General features: G+C 42.3%; 1 protein-coding gene across 2 annotated transcripts in view; it reads left to right on the forward strand.

Annotated features, from left to right (window-relative positions):
* Window positions 1-13,325, forward strand: part of TENM1 (teneurin transmembrane protein 1) — a 641,347-nt gene that overhangs the window by 592,518 nt on the left and 35,504 nt on the right. For both annotated transcript variants that reach the window (XM_059680479.1, XM_059680478.1), the window contains 2 exons: window positions 8,790-8,962; window positions 10,028-10,263. In XM_059680479.1, coding sequence (XP_059536462.1) covers window positions 8,790-8,962; window positions 10,028-10,263 — 409 coding nt within the window. The remainder of the gene's footprint in view (window positions 1-8,789; window positions 8,963-10,027; window positions 10,264-13,325) is intronic.

The raw sequence follows: 13,325 nt of genomic DNA on the forward strand, positions 1-13,325 counted from the left end.
AATGGAAAAAAATATCCTTGGGTGAGGATTGATAACAAATAAAAAAGAATATGGGGCAGAAGCGTTTTTATTTCAAGTTGGGTGGTCAGAGAAAGCCTAACTAAAAAGATAACATTTGAGTACAGTAGTTCCCTTTATCCCTGGTTTTCTGTCAACAGTTTCTGTTATCTGTGGTTAACCATTGTCTGAAAATATTAAATGGAAAATTACATAAATAAGTCACAATTTTTAAATTGTGTGCTGTTATGAGTAGTGTAATGAAATCTCATGCTCTGCCTCTCCTTCCCACCTGGGACATGAATCATCTTTTTGTCCAGCATATCCATGCTATAGACACTCCTCACCACTGGTCACTTAGAAGCCTTCTCATTTATCAGACTGTCAAGATCTCAGTGTTTGTGTTCAAGTAACCCTTATATTACTTAATAATGGCCCCAAAGCCCAGGAACAGGAATGCTGGCAACTCACATATGCCAAAGAAGAAGTTGTAAAGTACTTACTTCCTTTAAGTGAAAAGGTGAAAGTTCTCGAGTTAATAAGGAAAGGGGAAAAAACATGCTGAGGTTGCTAAGCTCTATGGTAAGAACAAATGTTTTATCCATTAAATTGTGAAGAAGGAAAAAGAAATTTGTGCTCATTTTGCTGTCGTATCTCAAACTGCAAAAGTTATGGCCACAGTGCATGGCAAATGCTTAATTAAGATGGAGAAGCCATTCAATTTGTGGTTGGAAAACATGAACAGAGAGAGACCACATTGACAGAACTTTTATTAAAGTATATTGTTATATGTTCTATTTTATTATTACTTATTGTTGTTAATCTCTTACTGTGCATAATTTATAAATTAAACTTTATCATAAGTATATACTATGTATGGGGGGGGGAAACAGTATTAAAAAAGGATTTGGTACTGGCTGCGGGTTCAGGCATCCATTGGGGATCTTGGAACATGTCTCATGTGGATAAGGGAGGACTACTATACATAAATACCTATAGGAGGTGAGGGAGTGAGCCATAAGGATATCTGGGGGCGGGGGTAGGAAGAGAGAGAACATTCCAGGCAGGTGGAACAGCAAGTTCCAAGGCCCTGCAACAGGAACAAACCTCATGTGTTCAAGGAATAGTAAGGCAGCCACTGTGACTGGAGTGGAGTAAGAGTAATGGGAAGATGAAACCTATGAAGTTACAGGGCTACTTTAGGTAGAGCTTTGTAGGCCTCTGTAAAGACTTTGACTTTTATTCTGAGTAAGAGGTGGAACCACTGGAGAGTTTTGACTAAAAGAGTGACACAATCTGGCTTATATCTTTAAAGAATCATTCTGTATTGAAAAAAATTGTATGGTGGAAGCAGAGAGGATTTGTAATAATCCGAGAATAAGATGGTGACTTAGATCAGGGAGTGAAGGCAGTAAGAAGTTATAAATTCCTAAATATATTTTGACAGATCTGTCAGGACTTACTGACAGATTGGATGTGGGCGTGGGAGGAAGAATGGTCAGATATCTTCAAAGGTTTTTGGCCTGAGTAACTGGAAGTTGGAATTTTCATTTACCAAGATAGGGGGGACTATGCAAAGAACACATTATACCAGGTGGGAGATCAGTTTGGTTAGACATCCAAGTGAAAATAGAACCGTACACATGCTGGCACACATGCCGCCAGGGAATGGAACCTGCAATCTGGATATGTGCCCTGACCCAGAATCAAACCCATGACCTTTCAGTGTATGGTACAATGCTCCAACCAACTGAGCCACGCCAGCCAGGGCAAACCACTGCCCCTTCTTACCTGCATGTAGAGAAATGAGCAGTTTCCAACCTGCATAATGTAATTAATTCTTCTTTTGGTCTGCTCTGCACAAAAACTGCCTTTCACTTTTATCCTCAATGTGTTAGCCAGCTGTGAACATTCTTCCAAGTGTTTCTTTGTCCTTTGGAAGTTGGGGACCACAGAATAGGACCTACTATTCTAGTCAGTGTTAGAGCCACCCTGACATAGTAGAGGGTGGCCTTTCCACTGCCACCAGGCCCTCCTAAAAGAAGTTGAGCATTTCCCTGAGGTGAGAGGGAGGCTGGCTGCCTTCTGTGGCCAAAGGGGACAAATGGTTTGCCGAGGTGGAAATAGAATTTCTGTTCTGAGATGAGACACAGAAAAAGAGAAACAGAAGCAAAATTTGCAGGATGCAGGGCGGCTACAGAGAGGTAGCTAAAGCAGTAATCCATTCAACTTTCCATGATCCTCAGCGATGGAGAGGAGAAATGACACAGATGACCATGAACATTGCATAATCCACATGGGATTTTAAAATGCATCTTGTGCAGTGGTAGAATGTGGACTTGTCTTGTGTCATGTGATGTTGTTTAAAGAGTCCATTGATTTTCATAATTCTGTTTGCCTTGGACTAGGATCAAAATTGCACACCCCAAAGTATTAGTACTTGATGCTTGACTGCCCCTAAATGTCCTGAGTGTCAGGGGAAAAGCTGACCACAGAGAAACTGCTAACAGGGAGGTGACTGTCAAGGCAGGAATATTGGCTGAAGGAGACAGGGGTTCTGGCCTGAGGGGTTGTTGGGCTCCTAATTGCAATGACCCTGCCACAGTTGAAGCCTGAGGGAGGGGCCCAGCTACTCACATGGCAGGCAAGCCATCTTTGCCCCTGAAGCTGCAAAACTATCCAGGATGCCCTTGTTTGTTTCTCAAGCAGTGCCCTGGCAATGGCATCTGCTATACTAACCTGAAAAGGTCCCAGAACGAGGCCAAAAGCATCAGTTGTGGCGTTGCTGCGGGTCCCGACTGAGCTGACAGTTTCTCAGGCCCTTGCCCTTTGTGGGAGCCCAACACTCGAAAGAGACTGTGCATTTACATGATCTCTTAACCCCTGGTCTTCGGTTCTCTCTGCTTCTGAACTTTGTTAGCATATTCCCCACCCCTGTCCCAACCCCCCCAAAAAAATAATGCCATTCACTGACAACTTGGAGAAGCCTTCATTATAGCTTTAGACTGTATTACAAATGCTCAGTTTTATGGACTATGGCTAATGAGGAATTCTCCCTCGTCCATGATAAGATTAAAAGGGGGCTGGGGAGGGGCATAAGGTAAAGAAGCCATGTCTCCTGATGAGATATTTGCCTAGGCATAGGATGTGAGTCCCATGCAGAGCTGGTTATGTAAATGAATAGTCCAAACACATCAGAATGTTTCCAATGCTTTCTAGAATCTCAGAGTAAGGAGGGGACTAAGGCACCATGTGGTCCAGCCCCCTGCCTCCTGGCGGGCAAAGGATTTCGATTAAGTAAGGCAAACCTATAGTGACCAACTGTGCCTTACAATCTCCAGAGACAGACAACACCTTTGCACAGTCACCTCTCTTTGTGCTTTATGCCCTTGGTAAAGAGCAAGAATGGGCAGACAGAATTGTGGTGGGTCATGCTAGGGAAAATTGCAATAGAGACAGGGAGTGAACAGGAGGAAGAGAGGCTGCTGGCCAAAAAAGCTTTCAGAGGCTGGTGGGGAAGATTAGCTGCGTGCCACAAGGCATCTATGCAAGTTGAGCCTGGCCTCTCAACACCACCATAGATGGCTCTATCTATTCTCTAACCACACTGACTCTCATATCCACCCCATCCTCTCCATTTCCACTACAGCCTCTTTTATTGCACTTATTCAACAAGTATAGTGCCAATCTTCTCTGTGCCAGACCTGAGAATACAGAGATGAATGAGACACTGTGCCCTCCCTCTAATAATGTAAGAGTTTACAAAGAAAAACAAGTCCCAATAATGGGCAATCACAATATATTTAATAAAGGCAAAAATAAAAATCCACCATCTTCTCTTACACAGACTGAGGCTGCAGCCTCCCAACAGGCTTCCTGCTTCATAACTCCCCTGCTTGAATCATCCTGTTCTCCCCCTGAAAGTCTCTCTATTTCCTACTGACTACCTGCTTTCCTCCAGAGTCTGGTACTCCAATTCCAACATGCTTTTCCAGCCTTATCCCCCACTTCCCTCCTAGAGGAATGTTGTGCTTCTGCTACCCCGTCCCTTCAATGGACCCACCTGTGTGCTTTACTTCATGTCATGACCGCTGGAATGCCTTCCTCCATCCCCAATCTATACCTAGCAAGGGATTGAGCTCTACCTCCCTTCCAGGATTCAGATACCACTTCCTTCTCTTCCTTCTCCTGTTCTGTTTAGCCCAGTGCCTTGTTTACAGAAGTACACAGCAATATTCTGACATTAGAATGAGTCGTGTGTGTATCTTATCTGCCACAAATGAAGATAGAAGGGCATTATGGACTTGGAGTTGAATCATAGGAAGCCAAATTAAGTTATTTGTGAGGAAAGGGAACCCAGTATTTCTGAAAGAATGCTTATTAGGTTGCTCAGGTTTCTGGCATGAGGGGGTAAAGAGGGTCTGTTTCCATTTTTAAAAATAAGTAATGAATTTTTCTTCTGTAATATTCAATATTTTCCTGAAAGCAAAGGTGAAGGAGCTTCTAGTTTTTTCTCTGCATGGGTTAGCTCTGGCTTCAATTGTCCTCAAGGAAAAGGACAGACTATCCCTTATGAGAAAATACCAGACCAAATATACTTATCATAATATATAAATCTCATCTCCCCAACTAAACTGTATGCTCCTCAAGGATAAGAATGAGTTCTGAATTTCCTTTACAGATGCTTTTGCTTCATGGGGACATGTGTGTGCATGCACACAGTGGAACTCTCTAAAATCAGAACAGAAAGGGACAATTTGATGGCATCTCCTCTTACCAAACCCACTTCTGAAACCTATGAAGGCCACGGTCATTGCCTGATGGCACAATTTACTAACCAGAATTTATAGGCCTGGTAAAGTGAGTGCAACTTTCTGCTGGTGTGGAGGAGCAGATAGCTACTATGTTGCAGTCTGCCAGTCACTTTTACTTTGGAAGTAACCCAAGTAACAGAAGAGAGGTGGGTCTGTATGTTTTGACCAGGGGCCATATAAACTATTGAGCACATGAGTGGCACCATACTGCAATTGCTTTTACTGTGACTAGCAGAATTGGGACACATGAGTGTGTTGAGGAATAGATGGCTTTGGGTTTTTTTAACTTGTTTTCTTTCAGTTTTATTGTGATATAATTGACATACAAGTATTGTATAATTTTCAGGCATACAGCATTACTTGATTTACATTTATTATGAAATGACTACCACAATAAGTTTAGCTAATATTCATCATCTTATACAGATACAAAAAGAAAAAGAAAAGAAAACAAAATGATTTTGGTTCCTCCTGATGAGAACTTTTAGGATTTACTCTCTTAGCAACTTTCATATATATACTATACAGTCATCATGTTGTACATTACATCACCATGACTTATTTATCTTTTTTGTAATCCTTACCCTAGGATATATTGTTATTGATTTTGAGAGAGAGAGAGAGAGAGAGAGAGAGAGAGAGAGAGAGAGAGATGAGAGGAATATCAATCGGTTGCCTCCCTCACGTGCCCCAAGTGGGGATTGAACCCAAAACCTGGGTATGTGTCCTGACTGGCAATCAAACCTGCCACCTTTTGGTGTACAGGACGATGCTCCAACTAACTGACCTACCTGGCCAGGGCATGACTTATTTATCTTATAACTGGAAATTTGCACCTTTTGACCATCTTCTTCCATTTCCCCATCCCCAGCCCCCACCTCTAGTTACTACAAATCTGCTCTCTTTTGCTGAGTTTGGTGTGTACATATTTTTTTATCTGGGGGTATTTTTTAGATTCCACATATAACTTAGATCATACAGTATTTTGTCCTTTTCTAACTTATTTCAGTTAGCAGAATGCCCTCAAGGTAGCATACTTTGTTTATGATAGAGTTAAAGTCAAATGTGCACTCTCAAATAAGGATGCCTGTCCAGCCACAGCAATGAAATCAGGCAATATAACTTTTTAGCTCCCCAGTGACTGGGCAGGACTGTGGAAAATTCTACCTGATCCTCACACCATTGCCTCCCTCACCAGAAAAAGGTCAGGCAGCAGCCTCCCAGCTAGATCTCTCCGAGTAATTACAGTTTTACCCAGGAGTATTTAGCTTTCCTTTCTGAATATACTCTTGTCAATTTGGAGGGTGGGCATGGAAACAGAATATGTAGGAATGTGGCTGTGCTCTTGGAAATAAGCTTTAAAATGTATAATCTCAGATAAAGAGCACCTGTGACTGAGCTTAAAAGGTGTTTGGGGCAGAGGGTGGGAAACCAGATTTATCCACAGGCCACGGCTAAGGTCTGTTGGGATGTTTGGCCCTTGTACCTTTGCTCATGGATGACTCCATTGGCATCTGGTCTTAGCCCTGAGGAGTGAACCCAACCACAACCCTCACTTTTATATGAAATCTTGCTTTAAAACAAGGAGCTGAGTGACTGGGAAACGGCCCCCAGCTGCAAAGCCCAGTGGGAACCTGCATGCATAGCATCTTAGGTCAAATTTCCTGGAGAAATGATGAAGAGTGACCTTGCCAAAGGTGAGGGAACCCCTTAGAAATCAGGAAAGGGAAACCAAAGGTGCTGGTGATGGTTGTGAAACAGAAAAACTGCTTGGGTAATCCAGGCAGCGAGGCCACAGTCTCCCTCACGAGGCAGGCCTGCAGCAGCTCCCTTTTATCTGCTGCCTCCAAACTCCTCCCTCCAGGGAAAAGCAGCTCAGAACCTTGGGAGAATTCAAAGCTGGACATCGTTTTCTTATCCTAGAAGGAAGGCCAGGCAGACAAGATTTGGCTATGCTAGGTGTTCAAGCTCTTCCATGCCCCTTTCTCATCAAGGACTTGCCTCTTGTAGCCACAGAGCCCTAAAGCAGACCATGGGCAAACAGGCTGAGCCATGCCCGGCCAGCATGGCTCAGTGGTTGAGCATTGACCTATGAACCAGGAGATCACAGTTCAATTCCTGGTCAGGGCATATGCTCAGGTTGCAGGCTCAGTCTGGTGTGGGGTGTGCAGAAGGCAGCTGATCAATGATTCTCTCTCATCGTTGATGTTTCTATCGCTCTCTCCCTTTCCCTTCCTCTCTGAAATCAATAAAAATATATTTTAAAAAAATAAACAGGCTGAACAAGCAGGAGGATTTTGCCATTAACCTCAGGCACAAGCAGCACCTTTTGGTCTTTCCTTGATAATGTGGCCTTAGCTGTATAGCAGCAAGATACCAACAACCGTTTTGTCTGAAATCCATTTAAATAAAGGGCACATCCAATTAAACCAACTAGGGCTTCACATATCTATGATGTCAAATGACCTATTTGATTATTTTTATTTTCATACATGACTAGGTTTTGGTTTTTTAATTTTAGAGAGAAGAAGAAGAAGAAAGAGAGAGAGAGAGAGAGAGAGAGAGAGAGAGAGAGAGAGAGAAACATTGATGCAAGAGAGAAACACTAACCAGTTGCCTCTTGCATGTGCCCCGACTAGGGATTGAACCTACCACCTTTTGGTGCACAGGATGACGCTTAACCAACTGAGCCACACCATCCAGAGTTACATGACTGTTTTTAAATAATAGGGTGTATATGTGTGCACATATGCTCTGTCCACACAGAACTGAACTTGAGGGAAGTGGCATTGTGTATACCCTCAAGTTGAGGTCTATCTGATAAAATAAAGTCCAGCCCCTTTTCCCAAACCTACCAAAAACTAGTCTAGGTTTTAAAATTTGAGCAACTATCTAGGCTGAGTTCTTGAAACCCAGTGTATTAACACTGAATCACTATATCCTTTTGCATAATGGTTGGGGGATGAGGTAGCAGAGCCAGACTCCACCATTGTGTCCAGGCTGTATCCTGTTCACTTTGGGTAAAAAGAATATAATTGTTTAACATTATAAAAGTGCTTAAATATTTTGTAATTTGAAGCTTGAAAAGAAAACAGTAATGGGTTTCCAAGTTCATGTCTTTACTTTTAATGAAGTGTTTATTTTTCATGGTTCTATTGGCAATAAAAGAACAGCTCCACATCAAAAGCCTTCAGGGAAGCAGTTTTCATTTGGAGGACAGTGAGATTGCCAATAATTTTGATGGTGTTGTGTGTGTGTGTTTTTTTAAAGTAAACTCACTAGATTATATTTCTAGATATAGGTTATTGCCTATTATCCCAGGTAATTATTTTTTTCTCCTACTCATATAAGCAAATTACAACACATTATGTGCTATACTCTAAAAAGCTAAAAAAATTAAGTGACACTGAGATCAGGGGGCTCCATAATGTTCTAATGAACATGCTTCCATTATCTCCTGTGCTTGTTCATTTTGTTGGAAGAATGATTCATTCATTTCAAATTTGGCAACTTAAACGGCAGCAAATAAAATTTTCCTATTACAATGCAAAGTCAGTTTATTGGCCTTCTCAGGCTTTGGGCCCTCATTTGTGCCTGTTTCCTTTGCCAACAGCACCCTCTGCTGGGTTCTGTCATCCATCACATCTAATGGGATCAACCCAAATCGCAAAAGGGAAGCTGCCCTGCAACATTACACACAGAGGGACATGATTCATAAATCAGTTTTCCACCCTGGTGATTCATTACCAGACATATTTTTTCTGTAAAGCAGCACAGTTCAAGGAAGTCATCAAGAATTCAGAAGCTGCAAAAATACCTTCGTTTGATTAATCATCCCTCTGACATTTTTCTTCGTATTGAACAAGGTTAATAATACTTGTTATCACTCAAAGTTAAACTGCCAAGTGATTTTTATTTTGCAAAGGTCTGTTATCACTGCCAAGAGGCTTCAAAGTTGGCATTGGTTCCATTCCTCAGGTATGACCTAGAGGGACATCTGACCAATGCAACATTTCCCACTGGAGAAGTCAGCAGCTTCCACAGTGACCTGGAGAAGCTGACAAAAGTGGAGCTGGATACTTCCAACCATGAAAATGTCCTCATGTCAACCAACTTGACAGCAACTACTACCATCTATATTTTAAAACAAGGTAAGACTATTTCTAACTTCGCCTGACTGTAATAGCACCTATCTTAACTTCTACCCTTCTAATACATAGAATTCATTTCCGTCTGAGAAGATGGCATTGTCTCCCTATTTTTAAGCTCTGGAAGCTGAAACCCAGACAAAATCACCCTTTTCACAGATTCACATAGCAACCTTGAGCCACATCTCTGTGGGAGTCATGAGTTTACATCTTTGCCAAATCCTCTCTTCCGTCAAGTCATTTTGCAGCACCTAGCAGTGAATTAAGCTCTTTTGGGCATGGAAGGGGTTATGGTAAAGAAATGGAGTCTGTGTCCCATCTGATATTAGCATTCAAGATCCATGCTGACATGGGGGAATAAAAAGGATGAATTAGGATACACACTGAGCAAGAATATAAGAGAAATGGGAAAATTAAAAGCTCATTCTGTTTAAAGGGTCGGGGTGGGGGGGAGAAGGAAAGGAAGGAGGATGGACTTGGAAGGAATGTGTTGGAAGCTAAATGGGAAATGGATACACAAACTATTTCTCTCTGTCCAGTCATTAAAGACTGATTTGGTTGTTAGGCCAGACACAGAACTGTTCAACGTTCAGATACACTCAAAAGAGATTGGTGGCAACCTTTGTCAGTGTTATTGTTTTGTCAGGTACAGCAACTGTGCGGGTTTCCCCAGGCAGTAAGGATGCTAAGTTGAACTTGATACTCTTCTCATGCTAGCTCCCAGCATATCAAACTGTGTAGGCTGATCTATCAAGTCAGAAAGGGAGTTTTCTAGGGAATTCTTTAAAAATGAGACAGAGAAAAAAAATAGCCTGCAGTATTAGGCAGGAGTCTTTTATCCAAGGAACAAACTACCCCAGCTGTGAAAATAACAAGACCCAAATGGACAGAGGGCACATCTGCCTGTCAGAGTGGTTGTCTAGCCCAGAAGGCAGTTGGGGTCCACAGCGCCCCACCTGCTCAACCCTTCCCAGACTTGCCTCCTAAAGCTAAGCTTGTCTCTCCTCTGCTTCCTATGCTTCCCTTTCCTCCCCTCTCCCCCTTCCTCCTTTGTTCCTCTGCCTACAGAAAATACCCAAAGTACATATCGGGTGAGTCCAGATGGCTCCCTACGTGTCACCTTTGCAAGTGGGATGGAGATCAGCCTCAGCTCAGAGCCTCACATCCTGGCCGGGGCGGTCAACCCCACCCTGGGCAAATGCAACATCTCACTGCCCGGAGAGCACAACGCAAACCTCATTGAGTGGCGGCAGCGGAAGGAGCAAAACAAAGGCAATGTTTCAGCTTTTGAAAGGAGACTGAGGGTAAGGCTTGACCTTATAGAAGATATAGAACTTTCTCTTTGAAAGTTTGAAAATTGCAGAGCCTTCCTAATCTGAAGTCCTATTTCTCCAAAGCTCATGTAGGTGACTGACTTATATGAAGTACTGATTCAAGAGGGGGTGCTAATGGCTGATAATGGTTCGGGATCCTTAAATGAACATTCTAATAGGAGCTTTCCTTGTCATTAGCCAGCTAAAGTGCTCTAATAGTAGCAATTTCAGGCACCAAGAAAGACTGGGTGGAAAAATGTGTTTCATCAGGTGGCTCTCCAGAATCCCTCATGGCATGCCCTGGAGATGGTTGTCAGGCCCATCAGATTGACCCAGTTTCCATTTTTGTATAGTTTATACTTTATTTGGAAAGACCAGGCAGGTACACACAGAAGGATGAGAGACACAAGGCGACATTTGGACAAAGGTGAGATAAAAGAAAAAGTCAGTGAATGATACCACTGCCATGAATACACACATATGAAGAGCCAGAGGGGTAAAGGACTAATACTGAGGTTGGGCGAGTTGTGCTCAGAGAGAGCTGCCTGGGGAAAATGAAAGATTTGGGAGTTTTTGAGTACTTACCAAGCACAGTTCACCACTGTTAACCAGAGCTCTCTCGGTCCCAATTGCCTTTCTGCAGAGCACAAAGCCTACAAACACCACAGAGCTGTCTGCCTGTCCCTTCTGAAACACCAATGTTAGGATGATGTGACCAACTTTCCAAATATAGTAACATTCAATATCAGCCCCAAAGCAACTGCCAGCCTGAGGGAAATAATCACTCACTATTGAGGCTAGGCCTGCCTTGAGCACCTGTGTCATGCGCAGGACACCTGGATTGCTTGCATTTTCTTCACTCACAGTAAAAATTCACTCAGAGAGAAAATGTGGTAACCTTTAAACTGTGGAAATGCAACAATAAACAACCACCCAATTCCAGTGAGTAGCAGTCAAACTAATCTCATGGCTTGATAGGGACAAAATAATTTATGACAGTGCTCGCTTTCCAATCAATTCTATTGGTGACACCAAGACACAGACTTCAAGGGTGTTTTTTGGAACAGCGCTAAAGTTGTCTACATGCACAAGTCAATTTGTATGTTCTGATTCTATTGACTGGTCCCTAGAAGAATATTTACCGGATATGCCACTGACTTGAGAAGTGAAACCAATCCAAATAGTTGGACTTCTCTGTGTGAGTAGCAGTGAGGGTTTCTATTAGGGTTCTAGAAATGGCATTCCCCTGGATAAAGTTAGATGACCTGGCCTTGCTACCCAATTTTACAAGTGACTTAAGAAAGGACTTTATTTTCTTCACCTGTGAAATGTAAGTGTTATACTAGAGAAAAGAATTATCTACATACGGCTTATCAACCTCATGGATTCAAAATAGAAAATAATATTGAATAAGTGATCTCTTAGTGCCTCCCCCAGCGTATAGCCTCGATAAAACATTTGAACAAAATCATACACTATCTGACTGGCATTTTCCATTCTTTAGGATAGTCCATCCTATACTGTGGGATTTTCCATGTTCTAAGATAACCAACCCTATTTTTCCTTCTCCATGTGTACAGATGATAGAGAGAGACTAGAAACTGTAATTTACACCTCATATCCCAAATTGTTCTTACTGTTGAGAAACTAATGGTTATAAAACATTTGGGAGCTCTTTCCTGTTAAGGAATAGAATGAAGTGTTATTTAGTTAATACTATTTATAGTTGACATGTGGTAGAGTTGAGTGGATTTGTGCAATGGCTTATGAGGGCAACAAATTCAGTGCCTTCTTCTCTATATGACCTCTGGGGCGCTTCCTGAGGTCCTAGTACTGGAGACTGGAGACCCTTATTGGCTAGGTGGTGTTACTGTGCATGCCTCTAGAAATCTAACAGTGACAATCATTTACTTATGTTTAGTGCCTTAGAGTTAACAAACTGCATTCAGAACCAGGATTTTTTTTATCTCCACAACCATCAATTGTTGTTATTCCCAATTTATAGATAGAGACTAAAGCCCAGAGAGGTTAAGTGATTTGCCCAAAGTCAATCAGCTATTAAGGATCAGAGCCAGCACTAAAATGAAAGACTTCATGTAGCACAACAGTCTTTCCACTACATCATGCTGTACTGCCGTGCTCCTTAAAATAATTCATCGAAAAATCGTTGCCCCATTCAGTGGAGCCACCTTGGCAGAGCCTGTGTCCTAGTTTCAATGTTGACAAAAAGACTCTAATGATCGACTCTAATGTACTGGCAAGTTTGGGTGGTACGGGACAACTGGCTGGCCTCCCAGCAATGTGTGAAGGTGGCAAGAGGATGAGGAAAGCTATATAACTGGTTCATTTTTACCTGCTCTCTCCATCCTCTGCTATTTTCGTTTATACTACTGCCTTAGCATCCCTACAATAGGCATATCTGATTTAGGGGAATAAATATGTTCCCAAAAGGTAAGTGTAGATCCAGTTTTGACAGAGCAAATTCTCTTTCCTTACTGACTTTATTATTCCAGAGATGGTGCCCCTTCACTTCTGGTGTCCCTTTCAAGGGGCAAGCTGATGACACTTGAGATGTAACTTTCTCTCTTCTGGGCCAAATATGCAGTGACCCATTGTAAGCATACATGGAAAAAAGCCTTTCTGATGCCCTCAAGTACTTTGAGACATTGGACTGAACCATTTATTTCTCCTGGTAAAGCTGCCATTGCACAGTGAGGCATGTCGGGGTACCAGAGCTCTTGACACAGAATACCAGATTCACATGGTCACACAACATAGAAACTCCAGCTGTATTGGGACAAATGAGGGTTCTCTTTGAAAAACCACACAAAGGTGTGATTGTAATTTGCAAATGTGCTTGGGCAGCAGGTTATGAATCACTAATTATTCAGGCACAAAATTACAGGTTCATTGAAAGGCTCACTTGGTAAGATAACGAACATCAAATGTTCAAGAAAGCTACCTATCACATCCACCCAGACCTTCTAGCTGGAAAGAAAAACATCAGAAAGGGATAGTCCTCTCTAACAATTACTTTTCTCCAGTGATCAGTG

The sequence above is a fragment of the Myotis daubentonii genome, chromosome X (assembly GCF_963259705.1).
Source record: "Myotis daubentonii chromosome X, mMyoDau2.1, whole genome shotgun sequence".
Lineage (NCBI taxonomy): Eukaryota > Metazoa > Chordata > Mammalia > Chiroptera > Vespertilionidae > Myotis > Myotis daubentonii.